This window comes from Prionailurus viverrinus, unplaced genomic scaffold (assembly GCF_022837055.1).
Source record: "Prionailurus viverrinus isolate Anna unplaced genomic scaffold, UM_Priviv_1.0 scaffold_35, whole genome shotgun sequence".
NCBI classification, from domain to species: Eukaryota; Metazoa; Chordata; class Mammalia; order Carnivora; family Felidae; genus Prionailurus; species Prionailurus viverrinus.
In genome coordinates this window covers 485,526-500,474 of record NW_025927605.1, presented here as the reverse complement: position 1 = coordinate 500,474, position 14,949 = coordinate 485,526, and the positions used below count along the sequence as shown (strand labels likewise).

The following is a 14,949-nucleotide window of genomic DNA, read 5'->3' as shown; positions in this document are numbered from 1 at the left end:
TGAATAGATAGGCCAAAAGGAGGCCTGGAAGCTCCCACTGGGAGGGGGAAGGGGGAAGAGTGACCTGGCTCAAGGGTTGAAAACAGTCCTTGCCCACAATAAAGGGCAGACCTGGGAAGATCCCACCAAGAAGGCAAAGGGAGGCAGCGGTTAGGATCTGTAAAGTAGGTTCTGTAAGTAGGCAGGTGAGAGTGGGGACAGCCATGGCCTAACATGCTTGTCATCACCCCAAACTTTATTGCTTACAAAGAGTTCTCTACAACCTGAACTCTGCAGTACCAAGGCTGGAGATCTTCATGTCCTGGGGGCTGGGGGTCCCTCCATGGGGAGGAGAATGGCTCGATGTGGATAGCTGGACAGACGCCGCCTTGGCAAGACACGGGGATGAGCTTCTCCCAAGGAGGGATCTCAGGGGCCACCCCTCACCCCCAGAAGCGGAGGCTGGCAGGCCCCCACACAATGATTCACAGTTGATTAATGCTACATGAGTCCTGATCAGCACCCCCACTGACGAAAAGACAGGGCTGGGGCAACGGGGTGGGGGGTGGGGCTCATCTTAAAGAAAAACGGAGGTTTGAGGGGTCGTGCGCGTAAAGACAGGTCAAGACTTGAATCCCTTCACCCCATCTCCTGGCCTGCTTTAGCGCGTGCAGAGCCACTGACCTGCCCTCCTGGAGGGCAGCCGTGAAAGTGCTTTGAGGTCATCAGAGTGCAAAGTGCAGTTGGCAAGTTGTCCCTGGACGAGGGGCAGGGCGGGGCTGGTGTGAGTGTGATGCCGGGGCTGTGTCTCAGGAAGCTGGTGTGCATGATGTTCCAAGCCGTGGCCGGGAGGAACGGGGGGTGGGGTGGGGTGGATGGGGGGGTGCCTGCGGCTGCTGCTTTCTCACACATCTGCCACACCCCAGCTCCACACGGCTCCTGCCGGGTAGGGCTCCCGTCGCCCTTCACTTTGACAGATGAGGGGGCTGAGTGCCAGCCAGCCGGGAGCAGTGCTGGGGCTCAGAGCCTGCTGCTCTGGGGAAGACTGGTGGCCGGCGGCAAAGGGACATGTGCTTGGGGACTGAGAACCATTTCACTTAAGACACCTCTGGTCCTTGGCTGAAGCGGAGTTCGGCTCAGGACCTGTGCTGCAACAACATGACGAGCGTGTTCTCCCTGGGAGACTTCCAGTGTCCGGCCTTCCTCCCTCCCTGACTCTGGCAGAAAAGCTGCTAGGTCTAAAGGGGGGTTCGATGGCCAGGCAAGGGGGTCAGAGGGCTCCCTGCTAATCCGGGGGTGGGTACGCCTGCCGTCCCGCTCCTGCATTGGACCTGGGTGTGGGTCCTGGGACACTCGACACCTTCACACCTGCTTGGAGGCCGAGGGGCTCGCCCACCCCTCCCTGACCCAGGCCGGAAGCTGCTCTATCCTGATTGCCAGCAAGTGGTCACTGATCTAAGCAGGTCAGGCCAGCTTGTTTGGACCAGAGCAGAGAAGACCCTTTTGGCTCCCCATGGGGAGCGGCCTCCTGCCTCCTTCCTCCTCCTCACGTGGGCACCGGGCGTTCTCTTGGCAGGGTCAGGCAGGACACAGCAGATCCTGGGAGGCATTCTGCTCACCCCTAGTCCCACCAGTGAAGCCACAGGATGGCAGGTCCCCGGGAGCAGGCTGAGCCCGTGTGTCGGGGGCGGCACTGACACCAAGAAGGCAGGCCGCTTCCGGTGGAGCGGAGCCAGTGGTGGAAGGCTGGGTTAGGGCCTGTTCTCCAGGTGGCCATGCTTGACCCTCCAGCTCCAGGCAAAGCTGCCATCAGGGGCCAGGGTGCACTGCAGGTCGATGCCCGAGTCTGGCACCTCCATGTCATAGCGCACGGGCCGCCCGTCCTTGGTCACCAAGCTGAAGGCTGCGGCTGGGATCTGGGGGCAGAGCAAACCAGCAGGCCTGAGACAGCAGCATGGGGTTTGGGGGCTGCCCAGAAGTGCAAAGCGGAGGTCTCTCTCCAGCCAGGTGGGTTGTCCCGAAGGCATACTCTTGCCTTTCTTTCTGGAGAATCTCAACCAGCCCAAGGGTAGGTCCTGGGGACCCCTCAGTCACCACCGCGGGGCTTGCCCTGAGCCCTTGGGGGATAACCAAAGTCAACTATTCCCTACTGTGCCATTTCTACTTATTCAAAAGCCTTCCCCCTGGAGGGCTGGGCCAGGTACACTGACTTCTGGGACTCTGCCTCTTAAGTGTGCACCTGTCCCCTTACCTGGCTGCTGATGCCTGTTGCGATGTCCCCCACCTTGACCCGGTGAAACTCCCGGATGTGCAGGTGTTCGCCATTGAGAGACTGTATTTGGATTTTCACACCTAGAAGGCAGGCAAGGTGACCGTCAGGAGAGTGGCTGCTGGCTCTCTGTAAGGAGCCCCACGGAGAGGGATGCAGGATGGCTGTGAGGAAGCCGATGTGACATTTAGGCTGGAGTGGCCCTAATGTTCTACGCCTGCTAGCTCTTCCTGGTAATTTTCTGTCAACATCTAGAATTTGGCCTGCACAATGCAAAGAGCTAAGGTTGGCTCTTATGGGGAACTACTATTCCAACCTGCACACAAAGCAAAAAGGAAGTGGAAACAGAGACTCTTAAATTAGATTGTGGGCAACTTAGGCTGTAATGTCCCCTCAGTTGGGACAGCCATCGGCCAGGCCACGAGGGCTTGATGCCATGTGTCACACCGGCCCTGGTAAGAGTGGGAGCTGATGAAACCCTCGTTCTATCAAAATCACGACACAGCCTACGCAGCCACCCTTGAAAACAAGTCCATGTATGTTTTCTTTCTCGTCTTAATGACTTTAAATCCCAGAGGAGGATCCCAGCAAACTTGTTGCGGAGTTCTCGATCAAAATGCTCACGAGGCCGGGGCACCTGGGTGGCTCAGTCGGTTAAGCGGCCGACTTCGGCTCAGGTCATGATCTCCCGGTTCGTGAGTTCGAGCCCCACGTCGGGCTCTGTGCCGACAGCCCAGAGCCTGGAGCCTACTTTGGATTCTGTGTCTCCCTCTCTCTCTCTGCCCCCCTGCCACCTGTGCTCTCTCTCTCTCAAAAATTATAAATAAACATTAAAAAAATTTTTTTTAAATGCTCATAAGGCCTCGTTCCTCCTGTTCCCCTTGGAAGGCATTATTTACTTCTTGACGCTAGGCCAGGAGAGACCGCTCTGTGCCCCACAGTAGGGGCCTTCTAGAACTCCATCGGCAACCCATGAGGGGCCAGGTCCTTCACTGACTGCCCCACCAGGGAAGGCTCTGGGGCAATCAGGGCCTTTGCTCTAGACCGACTTCGTGGCCAGGCTCCTCCAGTCCGGGCGCCCGGTGCCTTCCTCTCCCTTCCCCCGCTGCGCCAGCAGAAGGGGGACATAAACTGCCTCGGACTCCCTCGTCGCAGGCCGATCAGGTGCTGTGGGGGCAGCTGGGCAGGCAAGTATCGGGGTGTACCATTGAAATAGCTTGGAGTGTCGGTGGGCCGTCCCCGTGCCAGCACCATGTTCCAGCTGGAGCTGCGAGCCTCTGCCTGGCTGCTCCATGAGTGCACACCGGAACTCAGGGTGTCCCGCGAGCTCTGAGAGGCCTTTGACGGGTTCTGAAACAAGAGAGGGCACAACTCAGGCCCCTGGGCTTGGGGAACCATCTGTGGCCTTGATGGGGCTTGGGGCGGAAGGGCTCAGGGGCGAGGAACCGCTCGTGTCCCGGGCTGGAGCGTGGCCCCACTGGGTACTTTTGGGGCTAAGCTGGGGTCTGGAGTGGGGGGTGAAGAGTACTTCTAGGGGGCCCCAAGCCCAAATCTCCATCCCCACGATCGCGAGAGGCCAAACGGTTCCCCAGTTCCCCAGGGGCGTTGGAGACGGACTGGCTCATCCTGAGCAAGCGCGACACCCTGCCCCGGTGGGGAGCCCTCCCAAAAGGAAGGGGTGACCCCCCACCAGCCTCCCTTCGCCGCTGCTTGCACACAGCCCCTTCACCAGCTGGACACAAAGCTCCGTGCCCCGGCCCTGGGTCCCCGGCCGGCTTACCTTCTCGCTGTCGTCTGACAGAGAGAGGCTGTCGACGCTGAGGCACGAGAGAATCTGCTCCTGCTCCTCCAGTGAAAACGGCTGGGACAGGCTGTTCAGAAACAGTTCTGGAGAGGAAGGCAGAGGATGGCTGTGGAAGACCGGGAGTGGCCCGGCCCAGCTGTGTGTGGGGCTGCACGGACCGCAGGAGCTGACCTCTGAGGGAAGGGCCTAGAAGAGAGCCCACGCTGGCTGCGCAGGGGATGAAGCCCGGGCCTTGGGGGAGGCCCAGGTCTGTGCGCGGGGACCCAGAGGTCGCAGCCGTGGCCGCCCATACCTATTTCCAGTTGTTGCAGCTCCTGCTCTGGGAAGGTCGCCTTCCGCTCCGCCGAGCTGGGGTTTTTGGCAGGGGCTGGGTCCAGGGAGGACAGAGGTAATGGTTCCCATGTTCCAGACTCCTCCTTGCCCCAGTGCAGGCTTGGAGACTTGTTCCGCTCTGGGGGTTCTGGGGGTAGAGGAGGCTGGAGCTTAGGGGCCCCGCCTGTCGTGTCCTCGGTTGGCTGGGGCCCCGGAGCCCCAGGTGAGAGCTCCCTCGGCTGGGCCTGTGGCGTCCGGGGAGAGTGGCCTTGGCTGGGCGGTGGATGGGCTTGGTGTGGCGGCGGATGTCTTGGCTCTTTATACTCTCCCCTCCAAGGGCTCCTCAGACCTCCCACTACAAAACAGAGCACAGGCGGTGAGGTGGAAACAGGCCCGGCCAGGTGGCCCTTCCCGAGCAGAGGGCTGGAGGCAAGCAGTGACGGAGGGCCCTTGCCCCACTAGGGGACGCTGAGGTCTCGGAGGCGGCCTCTTCCGTAAGACGGCCTCCCACAGTGGGAGCAGGATGGTATTTCTGTCTTTTATTCTATTTTCCTTCTAGATAACCATCACAAACTTAAAAAATGCCAGAATTGGCTCCAGAGAAGGACTTTGTAAATGGTAAAGATTTAAAAACAGCTCCGAGGTAACACCAACTTTGAGTTCCCGTGTACGCTGGCCTCCTTGACCACCCGCCCCGCCCCGCCCCCACCTCTCTTACCCCTTCTTCCCCACACTCCACGCTTTCTCTGGAATGGGGGGGGGGCAGTTCATCTATGTTTTGGGGGGGGGCATTCAGGATCTCTCTCCTGTTTTATGTATTCCCCTTTCATTCCCATAACCACTGCCTCTCCCCTGCACCGCCCCCCCTCCCCCTGCGACCTTCTATTATATTTGCTGTCACTTTGGGTTCGATCGTGTTCTTGCAAACTGTGTGTTGTTTTTATTTTTCAATATCTCGTTTACAAAAAAGGTATTGTGTTCGAGGCCTCGCTCTGTCCGTCTCCTTTTTGCCCAGCGCACCACGGTTTCAAAATCTAGCCAGGTTGCTCTGCGCCACTGGGTCGCTTTAACTGCTGCGTGGTGCTCCACGGGGCCCACCCTGCCCACCACCCTTGCCTCTGGCCTTTCCAGTCTCCCAGCAAGGGACCCGCCACTGAGCCTACTCCTCTCCTGCAAACGAGCCTGCAGTGCGGGGCCCTCCGGCATGTCCCGGCGAGAATCTCTTTGGTGCTGGGTCGGTATGGGCCGTGTTGACTCTCTCACCCCTGCAGCCAATGTGGGGTTCTTACCATGCTGCAGGGCCAGGCTGACCTTCCTCCACAGCTCCACTGCAGACGCGCGGTGCCCAGGCTCTTTCCTTAGCCCCTCCTGGATGGCCTGGGCCGTGAGAGGGGCACAGGACGGTGGGATCTCCCTCACAGGCGGCGGCTCGCTGGCAATCTGTGGGTCAGAAGGCAACGCTCACTTCCCAGCACCCAGCGTACGAGTGGAAGACAGCCCTGACCTGCCGTGAACCTAAGGAGATCCCTCACCTGGGATGTCCCCTTGGGCCCACCGATCTGGGTGGCAAGTGTTTTAGTGAGGCTCCCACGTTTACGATGAGGCCTCTTCCTCTTCCCATCGGCCACGGAAGAGCAGCCAAAATGGGGACCGCCCCAAGTCTGCAGCCCCGGGCCCGTGGGCCTCCCGGCCCTCCCGCATGCTGTCACTGACCTTGAGGCACAGTGGCCCTCTGAAGTACTGGGTCCAAGGGTGGCAGCCGTTGAGCATGTGAAGCATCATACAGCAGCTGCTCCACACGTCCACCTTGGCATCACAGGGCTTGCCCATCACCACCTCTGGAGCCATGTGGGTCTCTGTGCCAGGGATGTAGTCCCCTGAGGGGGTGAGGGGAGGCAGAAAAGCCAACCGTGAACTCGGGGGGGGGGCAAGAGCCTTGGCAGTGACCACACCAGTCAATTCCCGGGATGCCTTGAATTTGTCTCTGTTAACGGGCCTCGAGTAGAGAGAAAGCCTCCAGCTCAAATCTGCCGGGGATGAGCTAAGTCAGGGGCTCCCCTGGAGACTGGCACAAAGAAGCCATCACCCAAAATATGGGCTCTACCCATTGGCCCAAACTCTTAGAGTGCTTTTTTTTTTTTTTTTAATTTTTTTTTTTTCAACGTTTATTTATTTTTGGGACAGAGAGAGACAGAGCATGAACGGGGGAGGGGCAGAGAGAGAGGGAGACACAGAATCGGAAACGGGCTCCAGGCTCTGAGCCATCAGCCCAGAGCCTGACGCGGGGCTCGAACTCACGGACCGCGAGATCGTGACCTGGCTGAAGTCGGACGCTTAACCGACTGCGCCACCCAGGCGCCCCTTAGAGTGCTTTTTAACACTGGGGAGGGGCCTGGGCGTTCGAAATTATGTGGCAGGAGACAAATTAATGGTTATGATGTTCCCGCAGTGTTAGCAAGTGAAAAAAACAAAAACAAAACAACAACCAAACAAACTTCTAGGCAGACTAGAAGGATCGATACCAGATAGGAAGTTGTTTCCCCCACTCTGGTGATCTGTATTTTTTATTTTTGCCTAGTTCTACTTTCTGCAAAAGGTTTTCGAGAAGAAATTATTTTCATAATACAGGCAGGTGTCTGTGTTCAATATACATCTTCAGAATGACCAAGATAGTCCTCGAATGATAGAGAATCACTTAAAAAAAAATTTAACGCTTTTTATTTTTGAGAGAGAGAGGGTGAGCAGAGGAGGGGCAGAGAGAGAGAGAGAGAGAGAGGGAGACACAGAATCTGAAGCAGGCCCCAGGCGCTGAGCTGTCAGCACACAGCCTGACACGGGGCTCGAACTCACAGACCGTGAGATCATGACCGGAGCCGAAGTCTGGCACTTAACTGACTGAGCCACCCAGGTGCCCTGTCAGAGAATCACTTCTAAAAGGTTTTTGCCTAGGGTGCCTGGGTGGCTCGGTTGGGCGTCTGACTCACGGTTTCGGCTCAGCTCATGGTCTTGCAGTTCGTGGGTTCGAGCCCCACACGGGGCTCTGTGCTGACACTGTGGAGCCTGCTTGGGATTCTCTCCCTCTGCCCTTTCCCTGCTCTCTCTCTCTCTAAATAAATAAATAAGAGGTTGATTTTCCTTTGCTCAAGAGGAACTAACCTTATGCTGAACGCTATAAATGAAAAAAGAGCAGAATTGTGTTATAATGGCCTTAACGAGGTACAGGAAGAAGAAAAGGAGGTGGAAGAAGTGATCTACAATGTTTGTGATTATGTCTCTGGGCAAGAGGAACAGGGTAGCTCCTTTTTCCCTCCTCTCCTACACCACTTCACTCTGTAGTTGCTAAATATGTCACAATGGATGTGGATTACTTCACTAATCAGAAGATTTAAGTTAAAAACAGATGCTTGTCCAGCTACAGAGCCCAGGCCTCTTGGTCCGCCCTCGTGTTGTGTTCCAGAAACTGTGCTCAGAGGCCCAGGACGGCTGAGGCCACAGGCTGGGAGCCGAGCCACCCAGAAAAGGCTGGATGAGAGGCGGCCAGCCTTTCCGTTCCCTTCTCTGTGTAGCAGGAATATCAGAAACGAGGACCTGATACTCACTCTTGCATTTAAGCGTAACAAAAGCTTTCTGCTAACCCAGGGTTGTTGATGGGCTGAAATACTGTGGACAAAAAGGGTTCACACCTCTGACTGCTATTACAGAAAGCACAGGAGAAGGCTAATGCTTCACGAAGGCTACTGGTGACTGTCATCGTGGGGGAGGGAGGCAGGAGGCGGGGCTTACCCGTGAGCAAGGACTTCCCCAGGCCATCGGGTTGAAGGCACACAGCATGGCCGAAGTCACAGAGGGCTGCACGGCTCCCATCGCTGGACAGGAGCACATTGTCAGCTGCCAGGCCACCCCAGAGAAGAAGAGGAACAGGTGAGTCACTCCAGGCCCCAGCCCCATCTGGACCTCCAGGGAGGCAGTTTCTGGCTGACCCTACATGACAGCTGCCTGCTTCTGATTAGTTTTATTAGTCATAAGGAAGGGAGGAGGTTTATCAGTTCGGGCTAGAGGCAGGGAGCAGGCGGATCTCTGAGGTCTGGGGACAGTTTACTCCTGGGACACTGCCACTCAGCTCTGCTGCCCCCACCCTCCCCCAGTGGTCACCAGTGCTTAGGAACTCCATCTGCAGTTCTCTGCAGGCACTGCCCACTGGCAACTAGGGTGCCGGGCTAAGGGCCTGGGGAACACACTTCCCCCTCCTGCCAGCACAGCCCTGCCAGCCTGACGTGGGACCTGCCACTGGGGACGGTCAGGCAGGCCCAGAAGATCTGGGAGGAAGTCAGACAGGTTGAGGTAAGGAAGGAGGAGGCCGCTGGGGACCAGGGCGGTGGGGGCACAAGCCTCACCTTTGATATCTCCGTGCAGAATCCTTCGGGTGTGAAGGTACTCCAGCCCTTCCAGAGCCTGGCCTAGGTAGTAAAGGGCCCGGTCCTCCGGCAGACAGCCCTTCTGCTTTATGAGCTGGCCCAGCGAGCCACCTAGGAGACCAACGGCCAGTCTTTACATGGTGCATTTCCAGGCCTGCAAGCAGGCCACGGGCAAAGGCCTTCAAAGGGCAGGTGGTGGAAAGTAGGCCTTTCCGGCTGATGTCACAGGGTCAAGAGATTAAAAATGGAATAACTGGGGATCAAGGTCAACCCTTGGCTCTGAACCTGGCTCCTTACCTTCTAAGAGTTCCATGAAGATGTTGACCCAAGGACCTTCCTTCACAGCTCCATACAGAGGGACGATTCTGGGTGAGGTCAATCCTGCACATGCCATCAACTCCTCTGCCCGAAACACTTCGATGCGCACCTGGCAGGGCGCAGAGGTAGCTTGTGAGTCAGGGTGAGGGACAAGGGCTGGTTCCCCCGTGCCCCTGCACAGAGACTGCTGATGTTCCCAGTGACGATTCTGAGGCCAGGCAGGGCCCTGGTGGGCCTACTGGAGCCACAGAGACTAAACTGTATACCCTGGGGGGTCAGGTTCAACATCCAGTGCTTGGTTAAAATTCTGCACTGCTGATGTGTATGGAAATACACGGAATCACAAAGACTACAGCCCTTATCCAGGCTCCTGGCACGCTGCCCACCCTCAAATCTGCCAAACACAGAACTTTTTTTTTGCCCCAGCCCAAATGTCTGGGCCATTTCGAGGACATGAGACCTTCTGTTTATCAACATCCACGTCTACTCTTCAGAGGCTGGGTTTCCATCTTATCTGTAGCCAGAGCCGATGGCAGCCAAGGATCCTGGCTCTGTCAGTGCCTCTGGAACCTCAGCACTTTTCTCAGCTCGTAATTATTTGTCTTTTCCCTGAAGGCTAAAGTGCCCATGTAGACGGAGCAGTGCCTGTTTATTCTGTTTGCAGCTGTTTCCCCGGGATCTGGGCAAAAGGAGGCTTCTAACGGGAGGGGTTTGGCCAAGGTCCCTCCCATAGGGACCACCCACTCCTTTGTGTAGGGAGGAGCACAGCAAGGAGGGAAGAAACAGGCCTAGGATACAATCATCCTAGACTGAGACTCTGGCTTGGCCATTTCCAAAGGTAGAGTGTGTCCCTTAAGCTGTGTTTCCATGTGCAAACGGTGATGACAGTGGCATCTGCTCCCGCGTAGAGTGAGGATTTGGAGGGATGATAACCCAGCACTAGGCCTCGCAACCAGCGGGTGCTCAGGAAATGTTAGCTGCCCCCTTCTTCCCTCCAGCTCATATAAGAGCAACTTATTAAACACTTAGAAGTCCCAACAGACACTTGTCCTCTCCTTTCCGGTTGCCGCTGGTTCTCCTGTTAGTCTTAACAGGTACCACCAGGGGGCGCCGGTGGCAACAAAACCAGCCTGGAAGAAATCACTCAGGACCTGGCAGTCTGGCTTGGAGACATGCTGACTTGGCAGGAGCCCTGACTATGTGGGGCTTTTGGACTTTTGCCTATCAGTGGAAAATGTCTCTCTTCTGGTTACAGAGTATCTGGTCTGATTAATCAACTTGCAGAAATTTTGACTCTTTGTCAGCGTTTCCAGCTCTGAACCTGAGTTGGAATGAATTCACCATCAGGACTCGTAGTAGCAAAGGTCTTTAACTCTCGGGCTCCCAAACGGAGCTGAAGCAGTTTGGGGCACCCCAGAGGACTTGGCGGGGTGCTGCAGGATGTTTTTCTTTCTTTCTTTTTTTCTTTCTTTCTTTCTTTCTTTCTTTCTCTCTCTCTCTCTCTTTCTTTCTTTCTTTCTTTCTTGTTTATTTATTTTGAGAGAGACAGAGAGAGCACGAGGGGGAGAGGGGCAGAGAATCCTCCGAAGCAGGCTCCACGCTGCCAGCGCAGAGCCAGACGGGGCCTGAACTCACGAAACCGTGAGCTCATGACCTGAGCCGAAACCAAGAGTCGGACACTTCACCGACTGGGCCACCCAGGCGCCCCCAAGATGTTTTACTTTTGAGGGGAGCAGGGATGATGGCTGTCTGTGGGACACCGCGTAAATTACTCCCTCAAGATAGTTCAGTTTCAACATTAGCTTGCGCTCCATTCTTTCCATGTATCTTGCGCTCCATTCTTTCCATGTATCTTTACGAAGCTAGGTTTTTGGAGCTTGCCGGGATACAAGTACTTTGGGGGGGGGGGGGGATAGGAAGCAGGATATGAAGCTGAGGATGTCTGATCTGATTTCAAAATTTTGAGAAGTTGTGCAGTGCCCAACGAGGCATACATCCCATTAGTAGTTATGATTAAGAACAGAAGGAAATTTCCTTTCAACTTATGTGTATTGTTATTCAAATGACTACTAAGTTGTTAGGAAAAACACTATTATTTGACCTAATTACTTTAATAAACGGAACTTTTAGGTATTTGTTTTGGCCTGGGGTGTCATGAAAAATTACTGACACTAAGGGCTGCAAACCAAGAAAGGCTGGGAACCTCTGCCCTAACTTTTAAGAAATCCATAAGTCCTCTGGAGTATTCCAGTAATGTTGAGAACATTCTCACCCAGGGGCACCTGGCTGGCTCAGTCAGTAGAGCCCATGACTCTTGATCTCAGAGTTGTAAGTTCAAGCCACGCTAGGTGTAGAAATTACTTAAAAATAAAAATCTTTAGGGGGCGCCTGGGTGGCTCAGTCGGTTAAGTGTCTGACTTTGGCTCAGGTCATGATCTCACGGTTTGTGAGCCCTGCCTTGGGCTCTGTGCTGACAGCTCAGAGCCTGGAGTCCGCTTCAGATTCTGAGTCTCCCTCTCTCTCTCTCTCTCTCTGCCCCTTCCCTGCTCACACTATGTCTGTGTCTCTCTCTCAAAAATAAACATTCAAAAAAAATTAAAAAAAATAAAAATGAAAATCTTAAAAAAATTTTTTTTTCAATTCTCACCCAGACCCGGGTGGGGGCGGGTCAGAGGGGACACTCCAAAACACAAGGTGATTTAGAAGTCTGTGCCAGCCCCAGGGAGAGCAAGCAGAAAGGGCAGTCCCGAGCGGGGCAGCTGGAGAGAAAGCACACGGCCGCCCAGCTGGCCCACCTCTCCTCCCTGGACCTCAGGGTCCTCATCTGTTAAAGCAAGGGGCTGGACTATGGTGAGGGTGTTCACGAAAACTCATATTCACTGCCCACTGAACACACGCGAGGCACCATTCTAAGCACTTTATGAGCATTCGTTATTTACAATAGCCTATGGGGTGGTATTCTCATTATCTCCAATTTACAGACGAGGAAGCTAGAGTCTGGACAAATAACTTGCCCAAGGTCACTGGTAGGAAGTCTCAGAGGTGGGGTTTTGGTTGGGGAAGCCTGACTCTGGGGTGCCAGCTGCCCCGCCTCACCGAAGGCCTTCCCAGGAGTATCAGCTCTTACATCCAGGACGTTCTTACGTACATTCGGGAGCGTGTAGGTGGGAGCGCGGTCAGCAATCCCCTGACTGCCAAGTCCACAAGCCACTTCCCCCGCTTAACTGCCTGCACGCTGACACTGGGGATTGACTTTTCTTTCTTAAAACTCTCCCTCTTGGTCAGTATTTGTATCCATTTTATTTCATCAGTAAAAATGCGGAAAATAGCAATTCTGTAAATTCTTTTAAAGATCCCGGGAACGTAAGATACGTGAAAAGTAACTCACAGTACTGGGCGCACAGTAGTCGAATAAACAGAGGGGTCCCCCCATTTCCTCGTCGCCATGGAGATACTCTCCCTCAGTCCTAGATCCCCTTCTCAGCGCTCGTCCAGGCTGCCCTCACGGGTGTACCTCGCTGACGGCTGCTTTCTACCACCTTTATGCCATGTAAATGCCCATCCCCCATTACAACGTTGCCAAGCCTTTCCCGGGGTGTGGATTCCGCAGCTTTGCCTCTAGCCCCCGGCGCCGTATCTGGCACAGACCAGGTGCTTGGTAACGGCTGGGTTGGGCCAAGGCCACACTAACCCGATCGGAGGCGGAGTCAAAAGGAGGCTCCCAGAACTCCATGCAGGAGCCAGATGTTCTTAAATGAATGGTTCTTAACCCTCTTTGGGCCAGACGTCTTTAACACCTGATACATGATAACGGACGCTTCCCCATCCAAAATGTGTGTGCCACACACAGATACACCATTGAACAAAGTTCTAGGAGTTCACACGTTCTATAAATTCATCCACTGGCGAGGATACAAACTTCTACGTCGGCTGATAAAAAGCACTAGAGAGACATGGATGTACCAATAAGGAACTGCGTCCACGATATGCGATCACATGGAAAGTATGGCACAGGACAGCCTCTAGAGTAGTCTCGTTTTAATAAGAGCAACTACATGTTTATGTATGCATAAAAAGTCTAAAAAGATGTCAAAGGGCAGCTGCCTCTGCGAACGGGATTGGGGAACGAGGACTTTTGTGTTTTGGGGTATCCTTTGAAATCTTCTATAATGAGCCTGTGTTTATTTGCCATTAAAAGATCAAACAAGGCCTTAACAAAGTGAACAGACCCCCGTGCGTTAAACCCTGGACTTGTGACCAGTCAGCATCTGACCCGAGGCCATGGATGTTCTAGAAGGAGGACCAAGGAAGTGCTGTTGTTCCACATGCTGGATCTTCCTCAGGGAACACTGGAGAGTGCACAGATCCGCTCTGACCTCTGATCCCTGCCCCCTCCCCCCAGTGCCTGCTCTACATCCCGCCCCCCCCCCCCCCGAAAAAGGAGAGAAAGGAGGGGCTGTCTGCCCACCCGATGGCAGCTGTGTGGGCGGCCCCAAAGCCACCCCACTGAGCTCTTGGGTCGGGGAGGCAGATTCTGGAAGCGGCCAGTTCTGGCCCTGGGGAGCCTACTTGTTGTGCTTGGAGCTTTTCCGCCTGCCTTGGGGAGGTGAGAAATGGAGTATCTGTCTTCTACTATATCAGGGTTGTTTTCCTTGTTGCCTGGGACCCTGGAGAACCTCAGCAGGGCGACAGCTGAGAAGCCCAGTGACTAAGCTCCCCTAGCGCTGGGCACTGGACTCCAGGACACTTCATACTCTCGCTCTCCTCCCACCCAGCCTTCAGGAGGGACAGCTGAGCCTTCTCCGATGGCCCGGGGAGGGCACATGGCCTTGGCACCCAGTGGGAAACGCCGGCCCACGCTGGCGGGCACTCAGCACGTGCCTGGGCCGGCGGGGGGAGGCGGGGGTGGGGCCCGCTCCGTTGACACAGTGTGTCTGAAGTTTGGGGTAATACCTACGGATAGTCCCCCTCTCAGCCCATCACCCGGGGGCCCAAGCTCTCCAACTGTAACATCCCGGCCCACCTACAAGCCAAGGAAGCCAGGGTGTTCAGGGTATTCACATCACAATTTGCGTCCTCACCGCTGAAAGCCACAAGCAGCCGCGGGGCTGAGAGTGCCTTTGGTCCTCTTCCCTTTGGGGGGAGCAGAGGGTCCCTGACAAGACCTGCTTGAAAACAAGGTCTACCGGGGAGCTAGCTTATTTCCTTTTGTCACGGGCCAAGAAAACGGCCCCTCGAAACGTTTCTCATTTCAGCCTCTTGCGGTCCTGGGCGCTAGCTCTGAGGCTGAGTTTGGGCCGAGGACAAGGTGGCTTCCAGTCAAGGTGAACTGAGGGTGGGGGTAGGAGAAAAGACACCTGAAGGGGAGCAGGGCCAGCACCAAGGTCTGCGTTCTGCTGCGGCACAAGGAGGCCTCAGTTCCAGGCCCAGCTCTACGGTTCTAGGCAAGGCACGCTACCTTCTCCGGTCTCCGGTTCTACCCCGGTGAAACGAGGGAGCAGGGGAGGCGATTCACGCCCCTGCTCCCGTCGATTCCCAGGACCATGAGTCTCTTCCCCTGCCCACTTCCTACAGAGTGGATCGTAGCCAGACTCTGGAGCTAGCCAAGCCTGGGTCTCTTGCTAAGTCTCATTTCCTCATAAGGTCCACCTCCCAGGACCTATTATTCCCACCAGCAGGAGGCAGAGCCCAAACCGAAATCAGATCTGACGTCCCAAGCGCATGGCCTCGTCCAAGAGGCACCCGTTAGGGGCAGGTTATTGTTGTGGTGGTTTTTACCTTCTGGCCCAGGCGTGAGCAGCCCCACTATGTGGTTTAGGGGTTTCAGCTCAACACGAATTGCACGACGAGCC

General features: G+C 55.4%; 1 protein-coding gene across 1 annotated transcript in view; it reads right to left on the bottom strand.

Moving 5' to 3' along the window:
* Positions 1-186: 186 nt before the first annotated feature.
* The window catches only part of MAP3K14 (mitogen-activated protein kinase kinase kinase 14), a 44,458-nt gene continuing 29,695 nt past the window's right edge, over positions 187-14,949 (bottom strand). Inside the window, exons 7-16 of the mRNA XM_047845451.1 lie at positions 9,077-9,206; positions 8,759-8,890; positions 8,148-8,252; positions 6,078-6,241; positions 5,654-5,804; positions 4,345-4,719; positions 4,029-4,135; positions 3,454-3,598; positions 2,231-2,331; positions 187-1,895 (exon numbers count right to left, since the gene is read on the bottom strand). Coding sequence (XP_047701407.1) covers positions 1,731-1,895; positions 2,231-2,331; positions 3,454-3,598; positions 4,029-4,135; positions 4,345-4,719; positions 5,654-5,804; positions 6,078-6,241; positions 8,148-8,252; positions 8,759-8,890; positions 9,077-9,206 — 1,575 coding nt within the window. The 3' untranslated portion in view covers positions 187-1,730. The remainder of the gene's footprint in view (positions 1,896-2,230; positions 2,332-3,453; positions 3,599-4,028; positions 4,136-4,344; positions 4,720-5,653; positions 5,805-6,077; positions 6,242-8,147; positions 8,253-8,758; positions 8,891-9,076; positions 9,207-14,949) is intronic.